The following is an 18,680-nucleotide window of genomic DNA, read 5'->3' as shown; positions in this document are numbered from 1 at the left end:
TGATCGCTTCGAAATGTGGTTACCGTTATTCGACTTTTGCGAAGAATCGAGACAAGTTTCTCGATTAATTAAAATCTAGGTAGATAATTGTGCGCAAGGGTGATGAGAGTTAGTAATCGTCGCGCGTTTAAAAAATAAAAGTGATAAAATCGTAACGATGTTGGTTGGCCAATTTTATAGTTAATTACACAGCTGTTCAAATTTTTTACTCAACTTTTACAAAATATAATAAAATGTGTATACGCGCTACAAAAATATTGTACGAATTACGAAATTTAATTACGAAGTGTAACTGATGAAATTCGCTTGTATATTATAATAATTATGATCATGTGTATAATTTGAATAACAGGTTTCGATCAAAACTGGAAAAGAAAAAAAAAAAAAAAAAGGAAATTTGCATCAGCATCTTTTAAAAAATAATATATATTATATCGTCGGGCACAAAAATCTAATTAATTTTAATTGCGAGGAGTAAAATTTAATTGAGAACGTGCGATAAAATTTATCGACGAATTATAATTTTCGAGAAGGATCGAATTTAAATATTCACTTGAATTTTATTTTATTAGTACTTTTTAAAATTATTAATTCACATTGGCCATGTTGATTACTTGTTTCTGAAATTATTTGTCAAGGCGATGTTTTATGAGAAAAATTCTACGTATATCGTATATAATTATATTGTATATCTTTGCGATTGAAAGAAATAATCGCTTAATAATTGCAAAAAGACATATTATTACGACATATTGAAAAATCGTAGCGTTTAGTTCACAACTCTGCTAAGAAATATCGTATTCATTCAACTTGACATCACCCATATATATATATATATATATATATATTATAACAAAAGCAAAGTTGACGACCAAACAAGAGGACAAAAAGTGCGATGTTTTTTGCAAAAATATTTTATTCCGTACTTCCGATTTATTTTTACGCGTGAAATCATCTTCCATCCGGTTTTACCACTTACTCGCTCTGCCATATTCCGAATTACCCTGTTGCATTTTGGATTAAACGGTGTCCAAAAATGGTCGTAATATAGAAAAGGCAAAAAAAGTATAATGTATAACAATTCGACAATAATAATTCTTTTTTAAATCAAGTGTTATTTCTACGGTGCGATATAACGCAGCAGACATATAATATATAACGTAATGAAACCAATGTTAAATGAAAATACGTTAAAAAAGATGTATCGTAGTCGTTTGCGATGAGATTCGACGTACGATACTTTTGATCGAAAGATTATCGATAATTTTCATCGAGCGTTAAAAGATCGCTCTATGATATTTTTACGTCGCACGGATCGTCACATGCAAAATATCGACGCGACAACGTTTCGTATACACATTCGAGCTATGAACGTTCTTCGATTTGCTATCATTTAATCGGCGAGAATAGATGTTTGCAAAGCATCGAGCACTACTCGATGCGAATCACGCGAATGGCGATCATTACGCGATAACCCGTGCGAACATTTCGGTTTTTATACCGAAGAGCGGGTGAAAGGGTGGCGGCGGTGGCGAACCGAGCAAAAAATACGCGCTACGGGATTTTTATTTTTTTTTTTTTTTTTCCGCCGGATTCCTCCGCCATCCCTCGCGCTACGTTTCTACGAACGCGTGTTATCGCGATCGTAACGATGAGAGGGCGCGGCCGCGAGTACGCATCGGACGTGCGTCCCAACGATTTTGGAAAATAAAGTTTATCGCCTTCGTGTGGCCTCGCACCACCACTCCACGTAATGGCTTGTCCGTCCGAAAATGTGAAAAGTATTACGTCGTTGCTCGTAGATTTCGACATAATTTTTATGATGCCGCGCCAGCTCAACGTGTCGGCGAATACGATGATGCGGAGGAGGGGGGAGGGGGAGGAGGGAGGGAGGGAATCTAAATGTTCTTTTGTAACGATATATCGCGCGAACATGTATCGTTGCACGCGAGAAACGGGAAAATCCTGCTGTTTCAAACTTCTATTCCCTTCTAGCTAGTAGAAAACTCGCCACTTTCGATTTGTAACAAGAGAACGCAATAAACGGAATAATTAGTTTTCATCTCGATCGAAAATAATTATAATAGAAAGTAATCCCTAAAAACGACGAAATAAGACGAACGAATAAAAATCTTGGGAGATTAAGATTAAGATTGAAAATTAACGAAAGATTAAGAAAAAGGAAAGTGACGTTATTTTGGTATTATATACTCGTATTCGGATACACGGGTTAATAGAGAAATCGAATCCACCCCCTCCGTGGAAATTTTAAAGATAAGAAAGTTGGAAATTACCGGAGGAGGAGGAGGAGGAGGAGGGAGGGGGGAGGAGGAGGGATCCGATTGTGCGGGGTGGGAGGGTGTACGGTTAGGTAAGTGGCTAATTAACATTACAACTACCCGGTCTGGAATCTGTGGTCGTGGAAGCAGGATTGCTGATGTTCCGGTCGCGTTCTCGCCGGTGGCATGGTAGTCGCGTAATTTAAGTGTGCCACCGAAGACACGGTTTCGCCATGCGACGCCGGCCATTATCATGGTAATTTGTTAGAAACAAACATTATAATTCCAGCGAAGAGAGAGGGAGAGGTGGGCCCTGTGAGGTGAGCAAGAGCGGTTGAAGAAAAGTGGTAGGGGGCAGGCGGCGCTTTGCTGGGAACGGGCAAGGGTTAAGACTCGGTGCCCGAAGTTAAAGGCGCAAGATCCACCGTGTTTTGGACAGTGTCCATTGTCTCGGGATTATTTATTAGATACGACGCCGCTCTGCCTTCTCGTCGACGTGGCGAAGACCGAGCTAAGATGGTGCTTCGTGGCGTATAACGGTGGCGGGATTTATATCTTGGTCCACAACCAAAACGCCATTATGCCATGGCTATGCCGGAACCCCTTCTCGCCGCCAACACACCCGCCCCAAAGATCTCTCGTTCCACGAGATTCTCCTTGTACGCGATTCGGGGGTGATTAAGTCGCATGGATGGCCCCACGAAAGTTTTCCATTTAAATGGATGACAATTAGCCGTGATTAGTCCTTAAAGCTGGTAGAACAATGACGTTAACACGATCTTTGCCCGTTCGGAACGGATGCATTAACTCTTCCCCCCCCCCCCAATCGTGGATGGGGAAGACGTTTGACGTCTTCTCGCCTCCTATTTCGAAAAAATTAGCAATGTTTTCAACGTGCGTGGTCCAAAATGTCAAAATGAAATGTGAAGTAAGTGGGAAATTTTGGACAACTATTGCGAAGAAACGTTATGAAAACGAATAATAGATGAATCGGTTCGAATCGGTGAATGAAAACTTTCCAAGTGTCCGGTCGAAGGAAGTCGAAGAAGAACGAGGCTTGAGAAAGAGAGAGAGCGGAAAGGAGGACGCGAGAAGGATAAAGAGAAAGAAGGTCGAACAATTTAAAGAAGAGTAGAGGAGAGAGATGAACTCGAGCAGCCATTGCTGAAATTCGTGCTGTGTGCCACTTCCTGCGCCGTGGTAGAGCCGTGGAATTATTAGATATGCAACCACGACGGCCGCCCTCCTACCGGTATTATTAAACTTAGTTATGAATGCCCATTAAAACTGTAAAGGAAATGCATTAGCCTGCCAAGGTATTCTAGAGCTGACAAAACCACCCCCTGCGGGACGCGTAAGCCACTCGACCTCGCTCCAGTCCCCTTGCTCGCTAGAAAATTCCATTCTTCTCGATACTTAGGCCGATCGAGCGTATAACACGATTTTTTTAACGGTCGAATGTAAATTTTAATCGAAAAAAAGAAAAAAAACTCACCGTGTTCGAACGAAAATATATTTTATCGCGATAAAATCGATTTGACAAGAATGAGATGCTCGAAGAAGAGATGAACAAACTTTTAGAAAGATTTCGATTGTTTTCGAAGATTTATTAGCGCGTTAGAGGAAAAAAAGAAGGAAAGAAAGGAAGAAAACGAAGTTACGCGGAAGGAGAAATGTATCCGTGGCGCGACGCGAACGAAATACGCATGGCAGAGAAGAGGAAAAGGGGGGAGAGAGAGGTATGAGTTGGTCCGTGTCCACCACAAAAGCTATTGTCCGCCACTTACTGAATTCGTCGAGGTTTTCTCTCTCTGTCTCACCCCAGCTCCCCTGTCCACAGAGCACACAAGGCCTCCACGCTACCGATGTAAAACACTTCCCGTGAATTTTATTGCTCCACGTACCTCCTCGTACACTTGCACGTGCAAGACCACCTAACCTGTGCCCACCAACTGACGGGACCATCCTACATTCCCCCTTCGTTTACTCGTAGCACGCTCGTGCACGGGCTTCATCACCGTACACCTTGTAAAACAAATATGTGCCGAGGCCGAGGCTTTGCGTTTGTTTCATCGAGATGTCTTCTCGCCGAGCGTTCTAACTTTCATCTCATCTTTCGAATATATAGGATCGTGTTTTCTTTATCTCCAGTTAATAATACTTTATTTCCAGTGACGAACGATAATTTTAATATCCCTTTAAAAATATTATATCTTTTCGTATTTTTTTTTTTTTTTGCAGAAATTATTGGGGTAAGCATGGATGATTAATGATTAATTTAGGATTCGTGTCGATATAAATTCGACAAGTTCTTTTTTTCATAAATAAAGGGGTATCAAGCGTAAGATAAGCGTTACGACACTCGGTTGAAAATATTTTCAACGGTTGAGAAACGGAGAATAATCTGATTAAACCAGGGCCGAGACATCTAGTTTTTCCACAACTTGCACGTTATATAGCATGTATGCGTTTCTTATTGCCACGCGGTGTGGCTGCGTACTCGCGTGTCCGAATATTTACATCTGGGAAAAAAGGCGGCCATTGTAGGTACAAATGTCATCGTAAAATTGCTTTTTAATTATCGTCACGAGGATTTTGCTTATTACGAGATATTCCATTCTTTCGCAATCTGAGACCTGGATTTTTCGTTGTTTCCTTCGACCTTGCTACGCGATTCCGCGAATAGTTTTTAATTTAGATAAGATGGTCCCTTTATACCGGATATAGAAAAGATCGTATGAATTAAGCGAATTGCGACCATATCCATAAATCTAAACGTTTTTCACCTCGCTTTTTTATTCCTTTAAAGCGAAAATATCGCTTTAAGTTAATTCCTAAACGTGTTTCTCTTCAATTTTTAGGCTCATAGAAAAGTGTAAAAAAAAAAAAAAAAAAAAAAAAAATACATATCATTGATCGGAGGATCGAATAAACGAACATTATCCAATCGTGATATATATATCTCGAATATATACGATTGCCCAGATATATTACATATATTTTAAATGACGCGTATAATTATTAAAATCGTTTCGATTCGTTTGTCAAAGAGTCGAAAGTATATTTATGCGCAATTATTATATTTCGAGTTACATTGAATTATTTTAAGTTGCTTTACATATTTTTTACTACATCGAGGTTTGACAAATGGAAAGAAATCGATCGATGGAGAGGAAAAAAAAAAAAATATCGAAACAGAAATAATTCTACGTCTAGATCGGGGAAGGGGGAGGAGAGAGGGAGAGAGAGAGAGAGAGGGAGAATTGGTAGAGCGGAGGGAAGAATTAAAAGTTGAAGCTGGGTGAAAAGAGCTAGAGGAAGGCTTGTTATCTCGACGAGAAGGACGGGCAATTCGTTAGAGCGGCGGTAAATTCGCGAATTAAAGAACTTATTCCATTTGGGCAGCCAAAGGGGTGTGAACGCTTCCTCGTTCGTATTATCTCGTGTCGAGCGAGAAGAACAAAAAGGGTGTGCAGGTAGAGGGAAACAGAAAGGCGAGGACCAACGACGGGAGGGAATAACCTGTACGAACTAGGAAGGGGTGAGAGTTTGGTGGGGTGTCGGTTGGAAGGAAGACGAAGGGAGAAAGAGCGGAGAAAGGGACAGAGAGGACGCGTTTAGACGTTCGTTCCGCTGGTAACAAAGATAACTCTATGCAATAAAAATGATTCAAAGTTTCCCGCGGCGGATGGTGGTTCCGATGGCGGAGCGGTTGACAATAGCGCGTCTTTGTCTCCGCCCCACACCCTCTTTCGCCCGCCTCATCTCGCCCCCTTCTACGCTGCCTCGTCCGTATCCTGCGACACCTATCTTCCGGTTTAAAGTCCCGCCGTGCGCGCCAGGGAGGAACCTCGCTAACTTTTATTATTTACGACCGATATTTCAGTCGGCCACCGCGCATGCACGTACCGGTCGTAAAGTGGCCCTTGGGAGAGTGGCCCACGATTCGATCGGCTCTTGGAAAAATTACCGCTTGGAAGAATCGTCGCTTTTCGATTGATTATCGAACGAGAGGAAAGCTTCTAGCTTACCGATCGACATTCGTACACGTATACGTCTCTACTTATCTCTTTTCAACGTGTGTTTCACTCACACACGCGCGAGCGCGCGCACACACCGCACACACACAGAGGTGCATCGAAAATCGAAACGGACGAAAGATCAACTTTTTTCTAAAATTCTCTTAAAATTCTAGAATCGGGAAGAGAGAGTGATACGATAAAACGTGAAAGAAGGCAGGGAAGGAGGGACGGATAGAAGCGGATAGAGAGAGGTTCCTCAGGATTTTCCCTTATCAAATCAACGGGTGAACGAGCGATGATCGGTCCCCAAAGAGAACGAGAGAGAAAGAGAGAAAGTGAAAGAGATGGGGAGCCTTGGTGAGGCTCCTCTATTCCCCCTCGGCGGGTACTCTTTATCTACCTAGCTACGAATACCCATACGTAACCCGGTGAAGGGTCTGAATTTGCATTTTATTCGCAGTTGTGGACCGCGGGTTCGTGGGTAACGTTCCTCCGCGGTACGGACATTTATTTTAATTAAATTACTCCGGAGCGTCGAACAACCCATTTCCTATAAATTATCCCCTCACCGGTCTTTTGGTCTCTCGCGCGTCCGCTCGGTCGGTCGCGCGCGCGGGTCCACGTACACGGACACAGAGACATTAATGTACCCGGTGATCCTACGGTACCATTGAAATGAAATAAAAGCACAGCCGAGAACGAAACGTTCTGCCCATTCTCACCGCGCTGTGTTCGCCATATCCCCTCCACTCTCCCACTCACGGCCCTCCCCCCCTTCCCTTTCATTTACCACGTAATCATTTTCCACTAGCGCGCGTATGCACGTACACCGATTAACCGCGAGACGCGTTCCACCTATGTCCGCGCTCCTGCCACTGCCTATGTATATTGGTATCGCGGACCATAATTTAACCGGAGCTTAATCGCTCCGAATCAAAAGTTCGCCGGAGAAAACGCTTTCGCGGTAATCGTCGTAAAGCGAACGCATCGTGCTACGATAATGGTCTCGATTATCGAGACTTGACTTCTTCTTTAACCAACGATCGAATCAAAAGTGATCGGCTGTTTTCGCACGATCATTCCCTTAATCATTTTCTTAAACGTTTTTTACAAGTTTATTAAGAATTTACGAACGAACTTAATGACGATGAATGATTTTTCAGATACTAGAATATCGAATCGCAATGGGCAAATAGATATTATGTTGGAATTTCGAATTATATTATTTATATAAATATGTTTGTACAAGTAACGATTAATTTATTATGACTTTTTCATTAATTACTCGCTCGATTTTAAATATTTTTAACGTTCCATGTGATAAAAGGGAATTAAAATTAAATATAATTAAAAATTCAACAGTTTTTAATATTTGAGTTTCGAGTTTATCTATCGATTTTGTATTGCAGCGAAAAAAATATAATATTATATGTTTATATAAAAATTATATGGATAACCATCGATATATTGTGTATTTAATTTATCGTGCATTTGATACAGATACATCACAAATATTTTTCTAATAGATTACATTTAAATGGATTATCTTAACTAACGTTAAACAGCATACATTGTTTTCCTAATAAAGATCGTTTTCTCTCATTATTTATGTTTTATTATTATTGCAATAAATATGAATGAAGATAGAAAATAAAGCGCTTGCGCGCATTTCGATACACGTTATATAGGTTAGGTTTGTGTACAATAAGCAATTCGATGTAAAGACTTATCTCGTTATTTTTTTTTCCATTATCTATAATATTATCCAAATTATCTATAAATCGTATAATCTGATTATGAATTGAACGTTGTTGACTTACTTGATAAAGTACATCTCCATCTTTTTCTCTCGATGCTGCAACGTTTAATGTCATCACACAAGAATCATTCGCATTCCATACGTACAACACGTTGTCACGAATTTCTAAAATATTTCTCGTATCTTTGATATTTCCCGACAAGCTATTTTTTAATTCTAGAAATAAACGATGTTTATTTAAACAAAGAGGATCCGTATATAAACTCATTTTGGCACACAACAAGGTTATAACACCACGCACTATATAAACGACAACAACGAAGTTTTTTCATTGATTGGTAGCAGGGTAGCCACCTTTGTAACATCACGCGCATGTGGCGACACTGTCGTCAAAACTTCGTTATGCATTTGGCTTTATGTGAAATTTTATACTTCATCGAAACGATAATAAAATGAGAAAATTTAATGAGAAAATAACATTATTCATATATAATACTTTCGTATTATTTAACAATAAGGTGATATAATATTTATTTTTTTATTTTTATATTATGTCATCATGATTTCTATTAATAAAAAGTTGTATTTTTTTCTTATAGTAATTAATGAAAGTATAAAGATATAATAATTTGGATTCAATAATTACATGTAGTATATATACATTGTTAATATTATATAATAATTAAGGAATCATCGTATATATATTTATACATATATTTTTTATGGATTTTATATATTAAAGTAATGATAGCATATAAATAAAATACTGCTACGTTTAAAAATGATATAATAATATTTACAGCACATTATATTTAATTATTTAGTAATGAGAATTGATTTCATAATATATTTGGAAATATATCAAAAAAAATAGAAGCAATTATAAGAAAAAAATACCATTTGGTTTTTTTGCCAAGGCCCCGGAGGGATTCGAACCCTCGATCTCCTGTTTACTAGACAGGCGCTTTAACCAACTAAGCCACGGCGCCGTTGACAACAATTTTCTTATATTAAATTTTATAGTTCTAGTTCGATATATTGTAATTCGATATATATAAATTATTTTTATTTTTTCTATTTATAATTTAAATAATGATACAAATTAAAAAATCTTATTATATTATATTTATTTTAATTATTTCAATTATTTTTAAACTTGTAATCGTTTTTATCATTTAAAACAGTTACAAATATTTCACATTATTAACAATTTACTTTTGATTTTCTATTTTCTTAGATAGATATTTATTATTAACGTTTCGTATTTCGTGTTTTATAACTTCGATATTAGAAAAATAAAATGTTGGATGAATAAAATTATTTTTATATTCGATGATTTATTGTTTGAAATTTAAATATTGACGTTTAAAATATATTTTCTTTTCTAATATATAAATAACATTTTTACCTAACTATAATTTTATTTTATATAATGAGATAATATAAATATAATTGAATTCGTTTGTATCTTCAATATTTAATACCAGATTGATATTTGCATATGTATATTTCAAAATAAATCTTATTAGCAATGTGATATTAAATGTGTGATAAAAAAAATAATGTAACACAATACTTGAAAAGTTATTTTTGATAATCTGTATTATCTTTAATCATCATTTTCAACAATATTTCAACAATAAAATGCAACAATGAATTATTACATTGATGAAATTAAATCGAAAGATGTAATAAAATAATGATATTAACATTATTTTGCTTGAAATTGTTTGCATTAAAATTGCGAGGAGATGAATAAAAGATATTTTTCTCAATATTTATTACGTATTATGACGTATACAAACAATTCGAAAAACAAAAATGAAACGCCCCCGGGTGGGCTCGAACCACCAACCTTTCGGTTAACAGCCGAACGCGCTAGCCGATTGCGCCACGGAGGCTGTTGGTTATGTCGTATTTCAAAAAGAAAGATAGTCATTTTATTTTTATTTTTACAATATCTTATTATTAAATTAAAATAATTGATTATTTAATACATATAATTATGAAAGAAATATCGAGTTTTATTTTGAAATATTTAATTTTAATATCATATCTGAACTTTCTCATTTGTCAATAGTCTAAAAATATAGTAGTATGAACAAAGATTTTTAAGTTCGATTCAATATTTTGAAAAAAATATTTCGTTTGCGTTCAATTAAAGTTACTATCATGTTTGTCATGTTTTACATAGATATACGCCTATAATAGTTAACATTTATATATCTATACGTATACTTACGTACAACGGTTTAAAAAAATCTAACCTATCGATATCTTAGATAACATTATGCACTCAAATGGATGATATTTAATCTCAAATGTTAACACATCGTAAAGAAGAAAAAAAATTTTTAAATTTAACGTGATATATTAAACTACTTAATAAAATTTTTTTTATTAAAGAAATAACTTGTATTTTGTATATGTAAATACTATATATATATGCCTCTAGTTCTTATAATTTATGACATTTATGACACATGACAGAATGAACGATTTCGTAAATTTCATATGTTGTGTGGTTAATACAACGCAATATATGTACGTATTTATATATTTTAATTTCTATTAAATTTCTGCTGCTTCGTGCATCAAAATCGTCGATAAATTATTTAAAATTGTATCTCGAGTAAATATCGAACAGATGTGCTAGATTTCGAATCTAGCGTTGACGAAATTTTAGTCTCTGAATTGACGATAAAGGAAGGGCTCGTCAATAAAAAAAAAAAAAAAAGGACTATAACGCATGGCGTACTAAGCGGGAAATAGTGTGGCAGTTGCGTCGAAGCTATATACGGTTAATTAAATGGGGTTGGCTCATTAGTAACTGTCTATATGCAAGGCGATGGCCGAGATGCGATTGGAGGGTGGTCCCAAGGTGATTTATCCGTCACGATGGATCGCAGATGTTCGACTGGTACGTGGCATGGGTTGTCACAATGCTGTAATTAGGAATGCGTTTCGTTTATACGCATGCATAATGAAATCACGAACCTTTTTTTTTTTTTTTTTTGATACTACGGATCGATGATAATTGCCGTGTAACACGAATGGATTATTTGAACGAAGAATTTATAAACAAGCTTCTAAAGCTTTACGAAGTAAAGTATTTTTTTTATCGGTTCTAGAATTCTTACGATACGCATGCTTGGACATCTTCTTCTACGAAGAAGAAGAACGCAATAAATTCCTAAAATTATGAAGATATTAGTTTAACAATACGTGTAAAGATAAAACCTTTTTAATTAAAATAACTTTTTCGAATTTTCGACTCGAATCCAAATTCGAAATAATATCATTATTCTTTTTAAATTAGACACTAAATTAGTATGCACAACTTATACATACTTACACATATCGTTGGATATATCTTTGCATACATATATGATTCGAAAATCATTATTTAAATATTAAGTATATATCAAAATGTAGCTATAGATGAAACTTGAGAAGGGTAAATCTTGACTCAACGTCAAGTTACATTTTTTCAATCGTTAGTTTCAATCTGGTTTTCTATTTATTAGGGGAACGTGATCCAATTGATCCTAGCGGTAAAGCAGCTTTCTAAGGACGCTTACCAAGAGAAGACACTTTGGTTTGGGCACGCTGACATTAACGGCCTGTTTAAATTGTGCGTTTAATTACAAGTAAGAGACAGTCACCATGAAATTTATCGGTCACTGTTACCATTCCCTTCGTTCCTAATCTACGAAGTAGATATCCACGGCTAAACAGAGGAGAACAAGTCCTTCGCGCGCAATAAGACGTTTCTCGTTGCTTTTTAGTGCCTAGTTCTCGAGCATGTGATTAGATTCATGAGAAACTTATGTCCACGAATCTACGATTGATTATGCCGCGAATCAACGATTAAGATTCATTATTATATTATTATTAAAATCATGAAAGATATTTTCACAACGTTACTTTCATTCCTACGATCTTACGTATAATATATTTACAAGTGTTACAAGTTGATAGTTCCTACGTTAAATTATCGAATCGAGCATAGTTGTCCCCAATTTCGAAATATTTCATTGAACGTTGGCATGATATAATATCCACGTTCATAAAGTGCAAGAATGCCGCTTCTTATTGGATAGAAATTTATGCCCATAAATCCAAGCGGTTCCGTTGAGAGGTTGAATCCTCCTCGCGAGTTTACAGCCCCGCCGTTCTCTCTCTCTCTTTTTCCCTTCCTCCCTCCCACCCTCTCTTTCACTCTTTCCGTCGTTTTACACCTCGAAAACCCGTCTCGAAAGCAAGGCACTTTGCAAGCCGCGGTGGATGCCTATGATAAAGGTGAGCGTACCCTGTAACGATGTAACGGGTGAACATTGCTCACGAAATCATGACGAATTCATTCGAACTGCGAATTACCTTCCGGTCGACGGAGTTTCGCTAAATGTCCGGAAGAGGGTACATATGCAAAACGCGTGATCATCAATATTCCATCGTGGTAAACGTTGCCGAGGAATCTGGAAATTCTGTCTTGCCCCTAGTGTTTGCTTACTTCACCGGATAAATTAGAAACCGTCGATTAATCAACAATTCTGGTTCGTTAACCGCGATCTACCTCCCCCTCCCCTTCTTCGTTACTCAACTATACGTGTATTTTGAAACGTTTACGTTCTTTATCTTTAGAAGTTTATTTTGTAATACGTATATACGATGGTGTGGTATCATCGGTTTTCAAAAATGAATTTTCATTCAAACGTGTAGAAATCGAATGAAATAATTTAATCGAATGTATTGTACTTTTCTTTCTCGACTCGATCGAATTTAGAATAAGTTTTGAAAATTTTGAAGTATTTTATTTAAGTAATTTTTCTCAAATTGTCGATAAAATAAATATATAATTCTGAGAAAGGTGATTACGAGTTTCTTTTTTTTTTTTTACAAATTTTGATATGTTTCTACATATAAGATGTAAAAAAAAAAAAAAAAAAAAAAAAAAAAATTTATACATACATCGAGGTCGATTCGTTGTCGATTCGCTGCTGCATCATCCCGAACAATCAATTTGATCTTCTTTTCCCGATCTCCACTATATATATATATATTATATTACAACAGTAGGTGTTTTCTCGATTCATCCATCAACCGATAATCGTCAGGAGTCGTGCGTATGGCAGAACGAACAGCGAACACCCGTTAGACAATACGTCTTAACACTCGTAGGTTATTGTGGCGTTGAAAGGGAGTAACTTATAGGGGCATTGGGAATTACCAGTTTATTATTAGGGAGATAGCATAGAGGGCCAAGATCAGGGGTTGCTGTTAATTCTCCTAACACTTGGCTCCCCGGAGAGAACACGCCGCCTTAAGACTTCCACCGTCTCAACCCATTCCGCTGTGCAGCGCCGACATCTTGAATCGCTGCCGTGTTAATTAGTACGACTTTAAACGCACCCGCATGTGGTGGCAATCAGGACTGGTTGAAATGATTTCGCTCGTCGCCCACGGAAAGATGTAATCTGTATTAATAACACCGTCTGAGCAACTGGTTCAACATTTGCAATTGAAAAATCGGTCTGTTCAGACATGTGCTCGTAAATGTGAAAGAGACCAAAGAATTGACACTGCACGCGACGCGACGCTACGTGCCGATGGAATGAATGTCTTGGCTTGTTGTTGCGTATCAAGGGAGAAACTACGGCAGAAAAATTTGACAAGCCTTTCTTTCTTTATTTCGCGCCATCCGATACAAAAGTCGAAAAAGGAGGGAGTGCGAACGAAGTTAAAGAGATGAAAAACTTTACGATTGTTTAAAAACTTTACTACTTTAAAACGATTCTTTGGAGAGAATTGAAAATCTGATTTACGAATCACTCACAATGGGAACGGAATAATATATATATACCCGATAATAAATTCTTTAGAAAATTGAATTTCTTTAGGAGCGGTGAAAACCGAAGATAGTCGATTGATAAATCGAATTCGCTGCTCGGGACGGAACAATCAGTGTGCAAGAACGATGTAACGTAGTCCTGGCCAGCGAATGGCTGTCAGACGAGGTGGAGGAGAAATGTAGAACGAAAAGGGAAGACGAATCGACGACACCACCGTACCGAACCCACACTCGACGTCTTCCATACGTCAAACCCATGCCAACTTATCTTTCCCTTGGCTCACAGAAATGTTTCAATTTTCAAACCGGATTAACACGTTGCACAACGTGTTCCAATTTTTCTCCCTTCTTCAGTTTAATTCACGATTTAGTAGCATCTTCTAAATTAAATTAACGTAAAGCGATTCGAACAATAGGATCAACTTTCAACTTTCGTTCTCTTTTAATCTTTTATTAACGTTATTAACGTTATCTCATTATACGTATCTTCAAATTGTTTCCTTTTTTTTATTACGTTACTTGATTTATTTATAATATTTATATTGCATCAACGTATAAATTATTTTTCAATAATTCAGTTTATTTTTGGTATTAGAAATTGATTGTACGTTTATCCGTCGATTAAGCCATTTCTTACTTTATTTAAACTGTTGGAAAAAAATATGTCCTCCTTTCGTTAAAGAAATGAAGAAATGAGAGAATTTTGAAGAGAATTTTATCAGGTGAAATCAGTTGCGAATGTATAACGTATTATGTCTGTGGTGGGAAGAGCTTATGAATGTTTCACTAGCCCATAACCCTTTCAACTATGATATACCTGCAATAAAGTAATTAGCTCGAAGTTCGTTAGGTGTTAGCTGTGTAATTGATTTGGTTGATTCCTATTGGCGATTCAGCGAAAGCACTCATGCTTAATGAAATGTAGGGAGATAAGCCCAAGAGAAATGTTCGGGTTGGTTATTGCTCTGGTTTATTCCTATTTAATGAATACACGAACATAACTTTTTTTTTTTTTTTTTTTTTACTTCGTTTCTATTTTTCACGACCGATTAAATCGTTCCATTCCATTTTTACACGTGGAATATTTCCTCCAAATTATTTTCGATTTCAAACAAATATCGCAATATAAAATATCGTTTTTTATAATAATTTTCTAGATTTAGATTTTAGATATCGATTGGCTTAACTCTCTCTTCAGGCAAGAATTTACAAAATTTACAAAAATATAATTCGTTAATTTTTCATATCGCATACCAAGAGATAAAAATATTTGAGCAATAACTTGCGAACATCTTCTAACATGTTAAGCCATATCCATGTATAATTGTCGCTGTATAAAATCTTCTTTTAAACGTATGCATCTGAAAAGAAATCTATTACGTTTATAAAATGTATTCCTCTGTCTATATCCTTATTACTCGTTTCGATGACGAATAATTTCAGAGGCGGATAATCGTGTGGATAAAAGACTGGGAACGAGACACTCTGAATAATTAAATAGAATCGTTTCGTAATTAGGGTAAAACGTTTTCGAAACGCGCGTGTCTTTATACTGAGCGTATATAGAACCTTTTTATCGATGCCATTATCGGATTGTACGTTAAAGTTTGATTATTAGCACGATGTTTTCGGATGCATTGCAACTCGACCGACTCACAATTTGAAAAAAAATTTTTACTTCAATAATGAAATTTATTTATTATAGATTTAGAAATCACATATTAAAAAAAAAAAAAAAAAAAAAAGAAAGAAGAAAAAAACTCTTTCTCGAAATTAGAGATTAAATGAAAGGAATTCTGCTTCTAATGGAATAATCTAAATTGATCAGATCTGTTCTAAATTGATATTTTAACTCGATTTAAACGGATTATTAGTTCCCCTTTCAACACGAATGGGATCCATCCTGTCCGCGAGCCGTTTCTTCGCGGAAAAAGCTTGTGCGTGTATATATATATATATATATATATACATATATCATAGATTTGAACACGTTACATACATTATGAGGATACGTCGGAATTTCGCCGAGATGAAACGAAGGGGAGGCCGTCAGACAGACGTGCCACAGTCAGATAGCGGAAATGGTAGACGACAACTTCCGATGGACTGCATTGTGTGTACGAATCGTATATAAAGTGTGCAGGGATCAAATGTGAATTCATTCTGACACGTCGTTTCCTGAATTTCGCTTCTTTCGATCGGGACCCGCATAATCGCTAAGAAACATTCGCCGTGAGATCTACATATTCCCCCATGTATGTATGTATATATATATATATATGTGCTTACATTCATATACATTAGAATATTTTGGTCGTGCAAGTTTTATTTTATTATATCCGGGAATTATATAGAAGTGAATGATGGAAAAGTTTAATCATTGAATTTCACCGATTTAAGAAGAATGAAACGATGATATCGAAAAGAATTTATTTATATTTTATTATAAAGTGAATTAAAAGTCTCCTCTGGCGGCGACGCTCTTAATTGATTCAAGATAAGCAGGATTTATGCGTCTTAATGTAAAATAAGATTTTTAAAAAAGTTTCGGTGAACGAGCGAAGAAGGGAATTTACAAAGAATTCTAATGCGCGGATAAAAAATAATTACGCCCGAATTGGAATGAAAATTTCCAAGGGTAATCCGGATCCTTTAAGTATCCAGAGTGAAATATTCCTGAGAATTCTTGAAAGTTTGTGTTTGCGGGATTTATAATATCGTCGTGACAGCTCTGAACGCCATCGTGTGTCGGATTTTTACCGTGCTTGCAGAAGACAGTTTGTCCAAAGTCGAGCGCGTACAATGCCGGATAACGCCGGTATGGACGGTAGGTGATTCTTTAAGCGTGAAATAAATAACTCGGAGGGCTCGACCGAAAATGTGACAGGAACGTTTCTGACCCTCGCTCGTAGCCACGTCACGTTAACGAGAGAGAGAGAGAGAGAGAGAGAGAGAGAGAGAGAGAACAGGAGAGCACATTTTAACGTCAACAATTAAAAATATCGTACATATATTATCACGTTAATCTTTCGGTCTCTGGCCTCATCTTTGTCCATCTTTTACAGTTACAAGAGCGATTGTGAGCATTTCGCGAAAACTTGTCTGTATTAATATTGTGATAATTGTCACAAGGTGAAATTTATCATTATAGAATGACTCGTAAACTCGCGTTCACTTCGCGTCGACTTTTATATTTCATTTCATCAAGCGATGATAAGTAAGCTAGGATGAATTTCACTTTTTTTCTAAAAAATTAGAATCTGAATTTTTTCCTCAAATGATCTTCACATTTCACGTAGCAATAATAAATGTAATTATATTCATCCCGGTAATTACTCTAACCGGGAACGCATAACATCGTTGTACGATTTGATGACGAATGGAAGAATGGCGTGCGTTGAACGAACACATACACACACACACACACACATATATATAGAACGCACACAAAGTTCGCATGACAAACGATCAGGGAGGGTCGATCGAGTATTGGCACGATCCGTACACACCGAGCGATATAAATGAATACGACGTATAAATGAATCGTGTCTCTGGGGTCGTATCTTACTGGGAATATGAAACATTAATGGAGAAATGCATTTTCGCCAAAGGAAACGAATGGCTGGTGACTGTCGGTCGATTTATTTTCCACGAACAGTTCTGTCACCGAGGATGTCTGGAAGACACGCACTCGAATCGTTATTCGGAGGAAGGAACCCGCAAAGAAACGTTTTTGATGCCACTTTCTCCGCAAGTATTCTTGTAATTGATTTTCCGATTTGACGAATGATCCGAATCGCTCGTGTCCCGATCCTTTGTCCAATCGGAATTGGAACGCATCGAAGCGGAGGAGAGAAACTCTCTCGCGTCATTTATAGATATCGTGAGGCTTAAATATTCCAAAAGAGAAAAATGGAAATGTTGTTAACGTTGAAGATACGGAGGTGATAAATTATGCCGTTGAATATTTGCATAATGATTTCTATTACTATTAATATCGTAGTTGGTAGCTGTAATGCAATTTATGCGATAACCGTGAATGCGTCGAAGACACGAGGATATATATACCTTAATACCATTCCTCGTTCCGTTCCCTTGTACAAATATCAGCAAGATGACGTCGAAGCACGGTGTATCATCGCAGTTGCGCGAGTGTCCTCGTCATTGTCCACGAACGAAAGGTTGACTCGTGCTTGAGTCGGTACGGTAGATATCGCCGATGGAAGGTTAAGGGGTCGCTAGCCGACCGTCTTCTTATCGACTGGAAGCACCATGCAAAACGGCTCTCTGACTCCCCGATAGAAAGGGGTAGCTGCAAACTGATGTTTCGTTGTTTCAATTCGCGTATTCTTCGTGCATCCACTCGCTCGCTCTCGATTGACGACCATTTCGGATAGAAGATTAATTTTCTGCGGATAATTTAGTTGCCCGTGAGATTAAGTGATTAAAAAACCGTGTTTTCGCGCAAGAAGAATAATAGACCGAGATCTCTAGAAAATAATTATCGAATAGAAGAGAGAAATTTATTCTTCGGTTATTTCGCTCGCAACGATCTAAATCGCTCTTGATCGAATTAAAAAGAAATAAAGTTATTTTTAATTTTTTCTCTTTTTTCCATTTATTATACGAAAAAAATATTCTCTGATATAAAATATTCTCGACGATAAACGCGTATAAAGTAAAAAGTTCAGTACGGTTCTACGTTGAAAATTTCTTTCTCTCTGATTTTTTTTTTTTTTTTTTTTTTTTACATTGAATATAAATCATTC

At 36.7% G+C, this 18,680-nt stretch overlaps 1 protein-coding gene and 2 non-coding genes across 4 annotated transcripts in view; all 3 read right to left on the bottom strand.

The window, feature by feature from the left end:
* Nucleotides 1-8,400, bottom strand: part of mbo (nuclear pore complex protein Nup88) — a 59,279-nt gene extending 50,879 nt beyond the window's left edge. Inside the window, exon 1 of one of the 2 annotated variants that reach the window (XM_086910920.1) lies at nt 8,122-8,400. In XM_086910920.1, the coding sequence (XP_086767046.1) occupies nt 8,122-8,328 (207 nt within the window). In that variant the 5' untranslated portion in view covers nt 8,329-8,400. The remainder of the gene's footprint in view (nt 1-8,121) is intronic. The other variant, XM_086910919.1, reaches the window with a different exon arrangement.
* Nucleotides 8,401-8,975: 575 nt separating this feature from the next.
* Nucleotides 8,976-9,049, bottom strand: TRNAT-AGU (transfer RNA threonine (anticodon AGU)). The gene has a single exon. It is a non-coding gene; the product is annotated as a tRNA-Thr (tRNA).
* An 838-nt stretch (nt 9,050-9,887) lies between these two features.
* Nucleotides 9,888-9,961, bottom strand: TRNAN-GUU (transfer RNA asparagine (anticodon GUU)). Its single transcript has one exon. It is a non-coding gene; the product is annotated as a tRNA-Asn (tRNA).
* Nucleotides 9,962-18,680: the final 8,719 nt, after the last annotated feature.

The sequence above is a fragment of the Apis florea genome, unplaced genomic scaffold (assembly GCF_048593485.1).
Source record: "Apis florea isolate Af1SG1 unplaced genomic scaffold, ASM4859348v1 contig_3203_pilon, whole genome shotgun sequence".
Classification (NCBI taxonomy): Eukaryota; Metazoa; Arthropoda; class Insecta; order Hymenoptera; family Apidae; genus Apis; species Apis florea.
Note: the sequence above shows the minus strand (reverse complement) of the source record. Positions and strands in the feature narration are given on the sequence as shown.